The sequence below is a fragment of the Scylla paramamosain genome, chromosome 24 (genome assembly GCF_035594125.1).
Source record: "Scylla paramamosain isolate STU-SP2022 chromosome 24, ASM3559412v1, whole genome shotgun sequence".
Classification (NCBI taxonomy): Eukaryota; Metazoa; Arthropoda; class Malacostraca; order Decapoda; family Portunidae; genus Scylla; species Scylla paramamosain.
Genome location: NC_087174.1, coordinates 14,903,863 through 14,920,761, shown reverse-complemented (window position 1 = coordinate 14,920,761; position 16,899 = coordinate 14,903,863). Strand labels below are relative to the sequence as shown.

General features: G+C 37.2%; 1 protein-coding gene across 4 annotated transcripts in view; it reads right to left on the bottom strand.

Moving 5' to 3' along the window:
* LOC135112808 (sphingomyelin phosphodiesterase-like) overlaps positions 1–16,899 on the bottom strand; it is a 126,675-nt gene that overhangs the window by 66,417 nt on the left and 43,359 nt on the right. For all 4 annotated transcript variants that reach the window (XM_064027634.1, XM_064027633.1, XM_064027635.1 and 1 more), the window contains exons 7-8: positions 11,863–12,057; positions 1,028–1,198 (exon numbers count right to left, since the gene is read on the bottom strand). In XM_064027634.1, the coding sequence (XP_063883704.1) occupies positions 1,028–1,198; positions 11,863–12,057 (366 nt within the window). The remainder of the gene's footprint in view (positions 1–1,027; positions 1,199–11,862; positions 12,058–16,899) is intronic.

Sequence of the window (16,899 nt, the reverse complement as noted above, 5' to 3'; positions counted from 1 at the left end):
CCCATGTTCTTGAATCTTAGACAAAACATCTGGATTAAAAGTGGATTAAAAATGAGGATAGAGAAAGCAGGAGGGAACAGAAAAGGGGCTACTGTCAGTTGCCTCAGACACCTGTGTTTCAGTGAGGAAAAGATGAGGTTTAGTAGAGGAGAGGTGGTGTTCTACAGACTGAAAATTAGATCTAAGACTGTGAATGTTGCAGAAGTTAAAAAGAAAAAGTTGAGGGAGAGGGGTGTCAAGACAATTAGGCTCAATACCAGAAGAGCAGTCCAACCTGGGAACATTTATGGTCCCCTCCCTAGATGGGAACTCCGGGGTTGGTGTAGGAGTTGCCATTTTAATTTTCAATTTAAGTGAAAGGTATATGTGTAATTACGTGCATGTAGTTTTGTGTGAAGGAAGAGAGTTGTCTTTAGGCTGTGACTGCACCCTTGTGTTGTGAGACACAAAGGAAAACATTTAGTGAGGTCACAGCTGGGTTTTAATAATAAGCTCACAGCAACCCCTGACCAAGTGCTTTAGACCTCACTGGGAGCAATCATTGTTTCATCAGGTGTCTAATGCCTCCTCCTTGTTTATAAGAAAATAATATTACAGAAACAAGTAACCCATGTCAGCTGATAAGTGTCAAGAATTTAAGTCCAGCTATATGTCAGGAGTTTCATTTATATTTCACGTATGATATGAGCAACTATGAGATGATTTACCACAGTTTGACTGAACAATAAATTTTGTCATCAACTTTAAAATGTCATTTCTTCAGTACATATCTGTTGGTGTTAGGAGCTGATGAACTGACTTAGAAATAAATGCCTCAATAACATGATGAGGTGAGAAGGACTATATTAGTTTTGTCACTTGGAGATAAATTATGAGTGATGGAGTAAGCTGTGTACAATGCTGGATGACTGAGAAGGTTTAAGACTTAAGGTGCTGAGAAAGAAGTTACAAATGAGAGACTTCATGACTGGTACATAACACATGATTGTAAAGCAGTTATCAGAGAATGAGGCATGTCAAAGTTTACCTGTACACAATTTGGTTAAAGACATGACTCCAGGTGTGTTCACAGTCTCCTCCCCCAGTTGGGATGTGGCCTATAATGTGCACTGCCTCACCAGCAGCTTCAGCATTTCCCAATGTCTCCACAAACCACTTCAGCTGTTCAACTGGGTCCTCATTTCTAATCAGCAGCCACCTTAGGGATCAAGTAAGATTTGTGAATGAGTATATCAATATGTAAAATGTGGAGGTTCTCAAGAATAATGATGTATAGATGTGAATATTATTGATAGTTATCAGCACACTGTAGAGATATACTCATTTACTTCTAGCTTCCTAATGTAATGTGATGTGTTGAAAATTAAAATCTGGCAGGCCCAGGATTCTGAAACCAGAATTTTCCCCATTGTCATTCCTATTTCTCTTATAAGATAATATTTTACAGCAATGAAAGGGATATATACCAATCTGGCAATCTCACACTGGGTTGCGCACACACACACACACACTGGAGAGAGATGGGATACTATGAGATTACTCCCCTCCCGTAAACCACAACTAGGTAAATACAACTAGGTAAATACATACACAGCAAGGAAGACTATAAGAAAATAATAGAAGATACCATTCAGTGCTTGAGTAGATTAATCAAAAGTAATATGAGTATTATTGGTTGGTGACTTCAATTGCAAAAAAATAAATTGAGAAACATTCAGGATGAAATGAAACTGCATGAAGAGAAAGATTTCTGAAGCTGACTATGGAAAACATGATGCAATGGGTGACTGAAAAATACAAGATATAGGAGAGATGACAAAATAACAAGACTAGACAAAATAATATCAATAAAAGGAACTGACCTAGAGATGACAAAATAACAAGACTAGACCTAATAATATTAATAAAAGGAACTGACCTAGAGATGACAAAATAACAAGACTAGACCTAATAATATCAATAATAGGAACTGACCTAGAGATGACAAAATAACAAGACTAGACCTAATAATATTAATAAAAGGAACTGACCTATCTAAAGAATTAAGATATGAGTGCCCCATGGGAAAAAGTGACCATGTAACAAAAGAAACAGAGACCAATAATAATGTCAGTGAAGAGGATGAATCATACAAAGAAAACAGGAGAAACTATGGGAAAGCAAATATAGATGATCTTACGAAACTTTATGAAGAAATGGACTAGGAAAAGCTGAAAAGAGCAAATGATGTCCAAGATAAATACAACATTTTTATGGAACTATATGAGACAGGAGTGAATAAATATGTCCCACTATACATACGAGTACCTAAAAAGAAAAGAAAACAGGTGTGGTTCAACATAAGATGTGCAAGTGCAAAAAAAAAAAAGAGATGAAGCATGGATAAAAATTAAAAGAAATCAAAACCAAGAAAATAAACAAGACTTTAAGATAGCAAGAAATTAATATGTGAAAATAAAGAGAGAGGGAGAGAAGGGATATGAAAAAGATATAGTTGAAAAGTGCACGGATGAAGCAAAACCATTCTACAAATTCATAAATGATAAAATGAAACTATAAGAAGAACTAGAAAGGTTGAAGGATAGAAATGAAACATATGAAGATCCAAAAGTCATGAATGAATTGCTAAACAAAAAGTTTCAGCAAGTTTTCACAGAAGAATCAGAATTTAAAGAACACAAGATGAGAAGACAAAAAAGCAATTGTGGGAAATTACAGTAATCAAAGAAGTTTATAAAATGATGGAGGAACTGGAAGAGAGAAAAGCAACAGGATTCATTCTAAAAGAGTTCAGGAAACAGTTAATTGAACCGATATATGATATAATAAAGTGCTCATCATCAACTGGAAGAGTGCCTAAGGAATGGAAGGGAGCAGACATGGTGCCAATTTATAAAAGTGGAAAGAAAGAAGAACCACTAAACTACAGACCAGTATCAATGATCAACATAGTATGTGAGATCTATGAAATAGTGATAAAGAAGCAGTGGACAAAATTTCTAGAAAAACATGATAATAATATCAGAAAAACAGTATAGTTTCTGACAAGAACATTCATGTGTGACAAATTTGATAAGTTTCTATTCGAGTGGCTGATATAACATAGGAGAGGGATGAATGAGTAGACTGTGCATTAAGATCTAAAAAAAAAAAAAAAAAAAAAAAAAAAAAACTTTTGACAAAGTTCTCCACAATAGGCTATTACAGACCCTAGAAAATGTAGGAGGATTAATCATCATCATCATCATCATTTTCGTTTAATGTTTAACGTAATGGAAAAATAATAAATTGGATGGAAAGCTACTTAAAGGGAGAATAAATAAGAATGGTAGTAAAGATGTAAAATCAAAATTAAGAAAAGTGGATAATGGAATACCACAAGGATCAGTGCTGGCACTAATACTTTTCCTGATCTACATAAATGATATGCCTGAAGGAGTAAAGAGTTACATGAGTTTTGTTTGCAATGCAAAATTATAAAGACATATAAGAAACAACAAAGACTGAAATTCTACAAGAGGATTTGAATAAAATCTGGGACTGGAGTAAGAAATGGGAGACGGAATTTAATGTGAAAATATGTCATGTAATGGAAATGGGAAAGAGTGAAAAGAGACCAAAAGGAACATATAAAATGGGAAATGAAGAAATAATAAAAGTACAAGAAGAGAAAGATCTGGGATTGACAAGCAGTCAGAAAAGCTTGTAGAAAGGATATTCCAAGACACATATAAAATGGTGAGAAATACTGGAACAGCATTCCACTACATGAATAAAGATATGATAAGAAAGATAATTACCACCATTAGACCAAAACTGGAATATGATAAATTAATGTGGTCTCCACACAAGAAGAAACATGTAAGAAAAGAACAGATAGGATACAAAGGATGGCAAAGATGATGATTCCAGAACTGGAAGAATTAACATAAGACAGATTAAAGGAAATAAATCTGCTAACATTGGGACAAAGAAGAGAAAAGAGAGATTTAATACTGATATATAAATAGTGGAATGGAGAAGAAGAAATTGACAATGAGAAACTACTATGAGGACACAGCAAAAAAAACTAAGAAAAGGAAGATGCTTGAGTAACATAAAGAAATATAGTTTCCCACAGAGAAATATAGAAGTTTGAAACAAGCTCAGTGAGGTAGTATTGGCAACAAATGTGCACTTTAAGGAAAAGTTGGACAAGTGTAGATATGAAGACAGGACCACACAAGCATAGCTCAAGCCCTGTAAATTACAACTAGGTAATTACACATACACACACACATGCACACACACACATGCACACACACACATGCACACACACATACACACACACACACATGTTGGAAATGGGAAAAAGTACAAGGAGACCTACATAGAACTATAAAATGGGTGAAGATATGATAATGATAAGTAATAAGAAAAGGGTTTGGGGATGATTATTCAGGACACACTGTCACCAAAGAAACACGTAAGTGGGATATTTGGCTCCACATATAGGATGTTAAGTAACATTAGAATAGCTGTTACCTACATGGACATGGATATGACGAAAAAAATAATTACAACCATAATAGTTGGAGTATGCTGCAGCCATATGGCCTCCACATATGAAAAATATAAGGAAACTGGAAAGGATGCAGAGGACAGCAACAAAGATGGTGCCAGAATCAAAGGAAAAAGACTTATGAAGAGCGACTGAAAGAAATGAGATTAACAACATTGGAAGAGAGAAGAGAAGAGAAAGGAGAGACTTGATAACAATGTACAAATTAATATACCATATGGAAAAGGTATACAGACAACTTTTGGAGATGCATATGGATGAGGAAACAAGATGTACAGGAGGACATACAAAAAAAGATTACGAGTAAATGTCCCAGTGACGTTAAGAAATATAGTTTCCCATACTGAAGCACTGATCTCTGAAATAGTTGAAGTGAGGAGGTAGTTACAGATGTTGCTATGAGCAAATTTAAAGAGAAACTGAATAATTGCAGATATGGAGACAGGACAAATGGGCTTTAGCTTGGACCATGTACAATACAACTGAGTAAACACACACACACACACACACACACACACACACACACACACACACACACACACACACACACACACACACACACACACACACACACATCACTCACACTTTTACCCCTCTCAGACCCTGGTGGAAAGAGACTGTCTCCTAGATCACTGTCTTACACCCCATGAACTTAGATTAAGTCAGGGTGCTTCCTACAGAGTGCCCCACACACTAACTGGGTACATTCACCAATAGATCCCACCAGATGTGCTCACATCCCTTTCCAGGAGTCAATGAGATTGCAACATTTGCATGCACTCACCACTGGCACTCTTCATTCACCTCTGTCACACACAATCGCTCTTGCATATTGCACAGCTATTCCTCTCATTCAGTGCTCTCTTCACACAGTTCATCCACTCCAGGCATGGCCTTCTTCTTAACCATGGACATCTGACCCGATCATTCTTTTTATTAGTTTTCTGTCCCCTTCTCTCCACATGACCAAACCATCTTACACACATCTATCTGCCCATCCAGCTAGCTCCCTTAAAACACCAGCTCTTCTTGTATCTCATTTCTTATTATGTCCCTCTATGTTATCCCACACATACTCCTCAAATATTTGATTTACATTACATTCAACCATTTCTTTTCCTCTATTCTCATGTTCCATGTTTCAGCACCATACAGTGCAGTGGGCACCACTATTCACTAACATAACCCTCTCTTACATTCATATCCAGTGTCTTATATTTCAAGACATTTCTCAGTCCACCAAGTACTTTTCCTGCTTCCTTTACCATTCACTTCACCTGTCTCAACTCTTCTGTCCACTGTAACTGGATGAAAGAGTTGATGAAGAGATTATGTTACTAATAAAATATAATTTTCTCCATCTTTAGGTCAATCTCAAGAATAGGTAAACCCTTAATTTCTGGCCAAGAAATTAGTCATCTATGGTTTACCTTGTATATAGGTTGACCACTGGTTTTTAGATAATTATGTTACCATATGTAACAACCTCTGACATTTACTGTTAGAGTAAGGAGTTCACCAGAAAAGACAGGCACCATCCCAGGTACTGAACCCAGCACCTTCCACTTGCTGGGTGGACATGCTGACTGTTACACCACAGTTGCCTCCTGGTGACAACCCCTCACATCATCTCCCTAAGGCTCCCCACCTGCCTGGAGTATCCTCAAACCTTCAGGCCAGTCCAGGGAATGTGCATCATTCACTGGATCCTACTCACTACACCACGTTAGAGTGGGGGGTGTTCACCAGAAAAAACAGGCTTCACCTAGGGACTGAACCCAGGAACTTCCATTTGCCAGGCAGACATAATAACTGTTACACCATTACACTATGGTCACTTCCTGGTGACAAAACTCATATTTACTTAACCAGTTAACCTTGGAATGATATGATGGTAAAAGAATAACAAATTATATTACTAAACCACAATATTTTATCAGAACAAAAGCAACCATTACTGCATTCACCTCTCATGCATCATAGCTTAAATATTTATTTTTAAGTATGTATGTAGCTATGTACTTATCTCAACCATCTTAAGAGTTATATTTACATTGGCAAATCATCATGTTACTGTTCAATAAAAAAAAAAAAGGCCATCTTCAAACTGTGGTTTTTCTATTGATTCTAAACAACAGTAGCAAACATCACATGACAATTTTAAACAGTTTTATGATGTACAAATTCATATTAGCAATATGCTTATATTACTGTTACTCAGGTTTTAATAAGGATTTGAAGATTAATAATAATGATGATGCACACTAAATATTTGTAGGTTTTCTTATTCTGGTAATTTTTCACAATGTCTTTTCAATTAAACATAACAAAACCAACTGTTTTAAACCATTATTATTTTTGATGAGACATTTTGCACAATATTTTCAGACATAATAATTAAACAGTTGTGCGGTTAATTAAAATGCATTGCTGAGTAGTATTGTAAAACAGTCTGGGAAAACCATTACTTAAAGTTTTAACAGAAAAACTAATTCTGGCAATTGTGGAGCAGCAAAATCGCAACATACCCGTAATGAAACAATTTGTGGTGTATCACATTGTTGTGATAAAGTAAAGGAACACACATGATGTAGTATGATAATGGTCAGTGTTAAATCATGAAGGGGTGTTGTATTTTATACTGTGCTACACAGCCTACACTGTGGAGCAGTGATTCCCAAACTATCTTACATGATGTCCACTTTTCCTTCTAATACACATACATGGCTCCCCTTCCCTCACTTTGTTATGGCAGTAAATTGGAGTGTTGTGACAAGTCACTCAGCAGTGTAAGTGAGGTCAGCACAAAATATGTAAGGAGAACCAAATCAATAGAGAATAGACAGGGTTAAGTGATAGATACTTGTTACATACATAAAACATAATAAAAAGTGCTCTTTGACTGCTGCCTATCCCCATCTCCAGCAGATCTTAACCCTGCCTTTCTCCACTCATGTCTCTGACTGCTGCAAAAATGTCTGTCCCTCACTACCTAATCAGCTCTCCATTATTATCACTGTGACCCCATGTGACACTTAGCTAGGCCTGGGCTAGTATAGATAGGTGATCAGTGGTAGAAATGATAAACCCCAGGTGTGTGTGTCTTGGTTATGATATTGGGGACTTCCCAGGCAGTCACAGCCTGCTCTCTAAAGACAACACTCTTCCTTCACACAAAACTACAAGCACCTAATTACACACACCCTTCAGTCAAAATTCAAAATTATCATGGTGACTCCTACACCAGCCTCGGAGTCCCCATCTGAGGAGAGGACCACAAATATCCCCAGGTTGAACTGCTCTTCTGGTATCAATCCTAAATGTCTTGACACCCCCCCCTCGACTTTTTCTTCATTAACTTCTGCAACATTTGCAGTCTTGGATCTAATTTTCAATCAGTAAAACACCACCTCTCCTCTACTAAACCTCATCTTTTCCTCACTGAAATACAGGTGTATGAGGCAACTGACAGTATCCCCTTTTCTGTTCCTTCCTACTTTCTCTATCCTCATTTTCAATCCAAAGCTAGATGTTGCATTTATGTGCAGAATGACTTAACCTGCTCTCATGCCCATGCTCTTGAATCTTCCAAGTTTTCTACCATCTGGCTATGACTACAGAGTCACTCTCAAACTAAATTTATCTGTGCTATATACCTCTCACCTAACTCCTCTGACTATGAGAAATTCTTTGACTACTTAACTTTGAAAGTGAAGCACATTCTGAACTTCCCTTTAGTGGAGATCTCTATTCTTGGAGATTTCAATGTTCACCACCAGCTTTGGCTTTACTCTCTCTTCACTGACCATCCTGGTGAACTAGCCTTCAGCTTTGCTATCCTCCACGACCTAGACCAACCGCTGCAACACCCTACTCATATTCCAAACTGTCTTGGAGATACACCCAACATTCTTGACCTTTTCCTAACCTCTAATCCTTCTGCTTATGCTGTTACCCTCTCTTCTATGCTGGGCTCCTCCAATCACAATATCACATCTGTATCTTGTCCTATCACTCCAATCCCTCCTCAGGATCCCCCTAAATGTAGGTGCCTCTGGCATTTTGCTTCTATTAGTTGGGGGAACCTGAGGAGATATTTTGTTGATTTTCCTTGGAATGACTACTGCTTTCGTGTCAGAGACCTGTCTCTGTGTGCCGAGCACATAACAAAGGTGATAGTGTCTGGCATGGAGGCATACATTCCTCACTCCTTTTCTCAACCTAAACTTTCCAAACCTTGGTTTAACACAGCCTGTTCTCATGCTTTACATGATAGAGAGGTAGCCCACAAAAGGTACTCGAGCCTTCCATCACCAAAATCTCACGCACTTTATATTTCTACCCGGAACCATGCCAAGTCTGTCCTCCAACTAGCCAAAAACTCCCTCATTAATAGAAAGTGTCAAAATCTTTCAAGATATAACTCCCCTTGCGACTTCTGGTATCTAGCCTAAAGCATCTCCATTAATTTTGTTTCTTCTTTCCTTCCTTTATTTCAACCAGATGGGACCACTGCTATCACATCTATCTTTAAAGCTGAACTCTTCACTTAAACCTTTGCTAAAAACTCTACCTTGGATGATTCAGGGCTTGTTCCTCCCTCTCCTCCACCTCTGACTACTTCATGCTACTTATTAAAATTCTTTGCAATGATGTTTTTCATGTCCTTGCTGGCCTAAACCCTTGGAAGGCTTGTGGACCTGATGGGTTCCCTCCTATTGTTCTCTGAAACTGTGCCTCTGTGCTTGCACCTTGCCTAGTCAAACTCTTTCAACTCTGTCTGTCAGCATCTACCTTTTCTTTTTGCTGGAAGTTTGTCTATATTCATCCTGTTCCTAAAAAGGGTGACCATTCTAATCCCTCAAACTACTGTCCTATTGCTTTAATTTCCTGCCTATCTAAAGTTTTTTAATCTATCCCTAACAGGAAGATTCTATCACTTCACAACCTCCTATCTGATCACCAGTATGGGTTCCATCAAGGCCACTCTACTGGTGATCTGGGTTTCCTTACTGAGTCTTGGTCATCTTCTTTTAGAGATTTTGGTGAAACTTTTGCTGTTGCCTCAGACATACCAAAAGCTTTTGATAGAGTCTGGCACAAAGCTTTGATTTCCAAACTACCCTCCTATGGCTTCTATCATTCTCTCTGCAACTTCGTCTCAAGTTTCTGACCATTCTGTTGCTGCTGTGGCAGATGGTGACTGTTCTTCTTCTAAATCTATTAACAGTGGTGTCCCTCAGGGTTCTGTCCTGTCACCAAGTCTCTTCCTATTATTCGTTAATGATCTTCTAAACCAAACTTCTTGTCCTATCCACTCATACGCTGATGATATCACCCTGCACTTTTCCATGTCTTTTCATAGACGTCCAACCCTTCAGGAAGTAAAACAGCTCACACAGGAAAGCCAAAGAATGCCTGACTTCTGATCTCTCTAAAATTTATGATTGGGGCAGAGCAAACTTGGTATTGTTCAATGCCTCAAAAACTCAATTCCTCCATCTATCAACTTGACACAATCTTCCAGACAACTATCCTCTCTCTTTCAATGACACTCAACTGTCCCCCTCTTCTACACTGAAGGCTTCTCAGTCTGTCCTTTTCTTATAATCTAAACTGAAAACTCCATATCTCACCTCTACCTAAAACAGCTTCTATGAAGTATGGTGTTCTAAGATATCTTTGCCAGTTTTTCTCACACCCCAAGCTGCTAAGTTTGTACAAGGGCCATATCCATCAATATATGAGGTTTGCTTCACATGTCTGGGGGTGTACCACTTATACTGCTCTTTTAGACAGAGTGGAATCAAAAACTTTTCATCTCATCAACTCCTCTCCTCTAACTGACTGTCCTCAGCCTCTTTCTCATTGCCACAATGTTGCATCTCTAGCTATCTTCTGCTATTTTCATGCTAATTGCTCTTCTGATCTTGCTAACTGCATGCCTCCCCTCCTCCCGTGGCCTCACTGCACAAGATTTTTTTCTCTCTCTCACTCCTATTCTGTCCACCTCTCTAATGCAAGAGTTAACCAACCAGTATTCTCAATCATTCATCCCTTTCTCTGGTAAACTCTAGAACTCCCTGACTGCCTCTGTATTTTCACCTTCTTAAGACTTGAATTCCTTCAAAAGGGAAGTTTCAAGATACTTATCCTTCAATTTTTTACTACCGCTTTGGACCCTATCCAGGGACCAGCATCTCAGTGGGATTTATTTATTAGGTTTTTGTTGTCCTTGGCTGGTGTCCCTGCTAAAAAAAAATTAAATAAATAAATAAATAAAAAAAAAAAAATCAGTGTCTTATGGCTTAAAATTCATGTAATAATGCACTGTACATGAAATGTGCACAAGGCAACTGAGGCCAGGCACAGTCTCCACCCTAAGATGAGTTTCAAGCTGCTATTGTTTACATCTTCTGTCCCATCCCCTCTTGCTGAATGTGGATAACTGCATCCAACTAACTTGGTTTTTCAAGTCAGCACCTGAACCGTACCTCTCACCTTCAACTTGAACATAGCAGGATTGTGTTAAAAATAAGGCCATCTCAGCCAAAGAAAGTCTTCTATCCTGAATGTTAAGTGACCAAATTGTTTTCAATTTTTTAACAACTAACATATTAAAAGTGAGTACATTTCTAAGAACTTTAAAGTAAGCTGAACATTTTTAGAGGAAGGCAAGACTTGCTTTGGGCTACATTTCTTATATGAGAAAAAACTTTGACATAATGTTTGGTTTTCAGGAAGTTTAACCATGGTATCTCCTAAACTTTTGCTACAAAGTTTATTGACTACATCAACTGTGTGTCCTGATAATTTGACGAAAGCTCCTTGCATAACACTAGAAAGTCAAGGTAATAAAGTACTCTTCTCAGCCCAACAGCCCCAGTGACCCATGAGGCATATGGTGGAAGATTCAGCATAGAAGTCCCTTACTGTGACAATGTAACAATATAGACTAATGTGCACTGACCTGTGATGCACTAAACTGCCTATGAAACATTCTTAAGAAAAGGGTATTTTTGGCTCTGTAAGATTCTGATACTGTTTGATATTCTTACTTCTATTTATCTATTTTATTCATCTATTTTCTTTATGGTTGATGCACTTGTGCACTTTGAGTTTCCAGAATAATTCAAGGAAAAAAAAAGTAAGGGTAAAGGAAAGAAAAATAAGGATAAATAAAGGGGATATCATATTCATCTTACTTATCTCTACTCACAACCATGATATTTATTTCTTAGTAGTGACATTAAAAAGGACTGGAAGTTAACGTAAAAAAGAAAAATTCATCAAGGACTTACCAGTTGATAGTATTGCAAAAGTTCATGTTGAGTGATATCACCCTGAGGCCAGACACAGGAGAATACTGGTAAAAGCCACCTCGCCTCACATCAACCAAGGCAGACTCAGGCAGCCATTCTGCCCACAAATCAGCCACACTATCATACAGCCAGCTCATGCTCCAACCATCACCATAGGCAGCTGGCACAACAAAGCTGAAGACAACAAACCACTTAAGAAATCACATCATGCCTCTACAAGTCGGTAATATGGAATATGTATATCATTATTTGATTATATTTACAGACGTTTTTGTGAAGATTTTTTCCCATTTATTTTTTTTCATCATAACCTTCAGAAAATCTATTCACAAATGACTAAACACATTTTTTTCAATAAATGTTTTGCTAATAAAGCATAGAAAGCAACTATATAGTAATAAGAATATTGTAAAATTCTTCCTGATTGTTTCCCTAATAAAAGCCCAAATAAATAAATTCCATCATAACATTTCTTTTTATTTCACACAAATTCTCCAACACACCTTCTAATATCCATCAGTAGAAAACTAAAAAGCCCTAAAAAAGAAATATGACACCTCTCCCTTATTTTTCCTCATTAGAACAACTAGGGAATAGTTCAATAATAATACAATAATAAACAAATTTTTTTTTTCTATTTATTTCAGCCTAAAAAAATTAAAACAAAAATTCAAGCTATAAAAAACCTTTAACCCTTTCCTTCCGGAGCTTAAATTATTTTACCGTTTTGTATGATGGCTAAAAATGGTAAACCTAGAAATTGTCAGAAAATTGTTTGAATACTAATAATTATTTTCTCTTTGTTATTCTGAATACAATGATATACTTTGTAGCTCGAAGTAACCTCTCAAAGTTGAGTTTATGCCTTATAAAAGATTCCTCCACCTCCCGCTGTGTGATCCGTCATCCAGAAACAGCCCGGAGAGCGATGACGCCGCGCGCACACTCTCTCTCTCTCTCTCTCTCTCTCTCTCTCTCTCTCTCTCATCTTGGAGGGGAAATTGTACACTTCCAATGAGAGAGAGAGAGAGAGAGAGAGAGAGAGAGAGAGAGAGAGAGAGAGAGAGAGAGAGAGAGAGAGAGAGAGAGAGAGAGAGAGATTTCATCCCTTTTCATATCAAGTTTCAGGCAAATAACATTATCTCTCTCTCTCTCTCTCTCTCTCTCTCTCTGACAAGTTACCTTCTACCATTTTATTATAAAATTGAAGATAATGAAAAAATTACCATGAAAGAATTATAGGTATCATCTCTCTGTTCTGATAAAACAGGTGGATCCTGTAAATAATTTTCCGAGTCCTCACTAATGTCTTCGCTTTCTTCATCTTCTAAATATTCACTGTCACTGTCTTCAAACTCAGAAGCACTGCTAAATACATATGTTGTGTCCTGCTCCATGGTGAGTTATGATCTGAGATCCTTGGCTCTTATCAGGATGTCTCTTCACACTTATCATGGTGCTTTCCACCCGGCGAGTGCTTTCCACCCAGCGGGTCGCTGGGGTTGTCAAGTGTCGCCCGGAGAAAAGGAAAATACCTTAGTTACCGCTAAATTTCCAGAGCTAGTGACAACACTACATGTGGAAACATGCCAGACACTTCCACTCACACCATCTGACTCGAGAAACCGCGCTTGGACCTCAAAATTGAGGCGCGAAAATTCTTGATTACCGGTATGATCGCCGTCGCTACGGACGCATTTTTGCAATCGTAGATATACGATTGCCGGAAGGAAAGGGTTAACTAAAGCCTTATTAGACTGTCAAATCTGCAGGCTTTCAAGATGTACTTAAGAAATTATAGAACTGCTGGAATAGATGTGTACGTGTGAAAGTTGACTACTCTGAGGATGATGGTGGCCAATTTACCCAACGTGAATTTCTGACCAGAGAGCAGTAGCAGTTTCATATATTTTGGATAGCACCAAGTGATATGTGTGATATATATATATATATATATATATATATATATATATATATATATATATATATATATATATATATATATATATATATATATATATATATATATATATATATATATATATATATATTGAAACATCAGTTACCAAATGTCTCCCTTCCCAAACAACTCAGTTTTCAAACAAAAATTTTAACTCATAACTGCTTTAATTGACGTACCATAATTCAGTTTTCAAACAAAGTTTCTTGATTTCAAATACTACAAAACATAGCAAAAGCTGCCATTTATTACTAATTTATAGTTTCTATGAATATTTCCTTAATTCTTATATACTTGAAGGAGAGACACAGTGAATAAGATAGTAATTCAGTCTTTGAAATAAATTAAATATGATCCCATTGAAGAACCTCGATGTAAACAAAACAAGGTTTGGCGCTGAGGAATAATCCCAAGCTTCCTGTGGCTCTCTCTATTACCCACAATGCAATCACTACTGCACAACTGCATTTTCCCAGTAGCTTTTCTCACCAGCAAGATGTCTAAGAGTTATGATCGCCATTATTTTGGCAGTAAGAGGGTTCCTCCTCTCTGTGTCACTCTGTAAGGTTTCCCTCACTTGATTGGTGACAAAGAGAATGCCTGCATGGTCTAAAGAATATCTTTTGATGAGTTTTATGTCACTAAGTTCATTCAATACATCCATTCTGGATAAAAAAATTTCTAAGCTGGAGATGTTATGGAGCAGCCATTTTAGCTGTGGGAGCATCAGTCATTACCTACTAAGACAAGGTGGATGGGTGACTGAGAATATATTAATCTATTTTACAATGATTCCTATGGGGAAAATAGTTTTCGAACTTTTCGGATTTTGAATGGCATTCAGGAATGAATTAAGTTAAAAAACTGAGGTTCCACTGAGTGTGTGTGTGTGTGTGTGTGTGTGTGTGTGTATGCATGTATATATATATATATATATATATATATATATATATATATATAGTGTATATATATATATATATATATATATATATATATATATATATATATATATATATATATATATATATATATATATATATATATATATATATATATATATATATATATATATATATATATATATATATATATATATATATATATATATATATATATATATATATATATATATATATATATATATATATATATATATATATATATATATATATATATATATTATTATTTTTTTTTTTTTTTTTTTTTTATGTAGGAGGGACACTGGCCAAGGGCAACAAAAATCCAATAAAAGAAAATGCCCACTGAAATGCCTGTCCCATAAAAGGGTCAAAGCAGTAGTAAAAAATTGAAGGATAAGTGTCTTGAAACCTCCCTCTTGAAGGAATTTAAGTCATAGGAAGGTGGAAATACAGAAGCAAGCAGGGAGTTCCAGAGTTTACCAGAGAAAGGGATGAATGATTGAGAATACTTGCATTAGAGAGGTGGACAGAATAGGGGTGAGAGAAAGAAGAAAGTCTTGTGCAGCGAGGCCGCGGGAGGAGGGGAGGCATGCAGTTAGCAAAATCAGAAGAGTAGTTAGCATGAAAATAGCAGTAGAAGACAGCTAGAGATGTAACACTGCAGCGATGAGAGAGAGGCTGAAGACAGTCAGTTGGAGAAGAGGAGTTGATGAGATGAAAAGCTTTTGATTCCACCTTGTCTAGAAGAGCAGTATGAATGGAACCCCCCCAGATATGTGAAGCATACTCCATACATGGACCTTGTACAGAGTTAGCAACTGGGAGGGTGAAAAAAATTGGCGGAGACATCTCAGAATGCCTAACTTCATAGAAGCTGTTTTAGCTAGAGATGAGATGTGAAATTTCCAGTTCAGATTATAAGCAAAGGACAGACCAAGGATGTTCAGTGTAGAAGAGGGGGACAGTTGAGTGTCATTGAAGAAGAGGGGATAGTTGTCTGGAAGGTTGTGTCGAGTTAATAGATGGATGAATTGAGTTTTTGAAGCAATGAACAATACCAAGTTTGCTCTGCCCCAATCAGACATTTTAGAAAGATCAGAAGTCAGGCATTCTGTGGCCGTAGAAGGGTAGTTTGGAAATCAAAGCTTTGTGCCAGACTCTATCAAAAGCGTTTGATATGTTCAAGGCAACAGCAAAAGTTTCACCAAAATCTCTAAAGGAGGATGACCAAGACTTAGTAAGGAAAGCCAGAAGATCACCAGTAGAGCGGCCTTGACGGAACCCATACTGGCAATCAGATAGAAGGTTGTGAAGTGATAAATGTTTAAGAATCTTCCTGTTGAGGATAGATTCAAAAACTTTAGATAGGTAGGAAGTTAAAGCAATAGGATGGTAATTTGAGGGATTAGAACGGTCACCCTTTTTAGGAACAGGCTGAATGTACGCAAACTTCCAGCAAGAAGGAAAGGTAGATGTTGACAGACAGAGCTGAAAGAGTTCGACTAAGCAAGGTGCAAGCATGAAGGAACAGTTTTGGAGAGCAATAGGAGGGACCCCATCAGGTCCATAAGCCTTCCGAGGGTTTAGGCCAGCAAGGGCATGGAAAACATCATTGTGAAGAATTATAATAAGTAGCATGAAGTAGTCAGAAGGTGGAGGAGAGAAAGAAACCTTTTTAGCAAAGGTTTGAGCAAAGAGTTCAGCTTTAGAAATAGATGTGATAGCAGTGGTGCCATCTGGTTTAAATAAAGGAGAGAAAGAAGAAGCAAAGTTATTGGACATATTTTTGGTTAGATGGCAGAAGTCACGAGAGGAGTTAGATTTTGAAAGATTTTGACACTTTCTGTTAATGAAGGGGTTTTTGGCTAATTGGAGAAATAATATAAAGTGCATGAGATTCTGGTGATAGAATGCTTAAGTATCTTTTGTGGGGCACCTCTCTATCATGTATAGCATGAGAACAAACTGTGTTAAACCAAGGTTTGGAAGGTTTAGGTCAAGAAAAAGAGTGAGGAGTGTACGTCTCCATGCCAGACACTATCACTTCTGTTATGCACTCAGCACACAAAGACGGGTCTCTGACATGGAAGCAATAGTCATTCCAAGGAAAATCAGCAAAATATCTCCTCAGGTCCC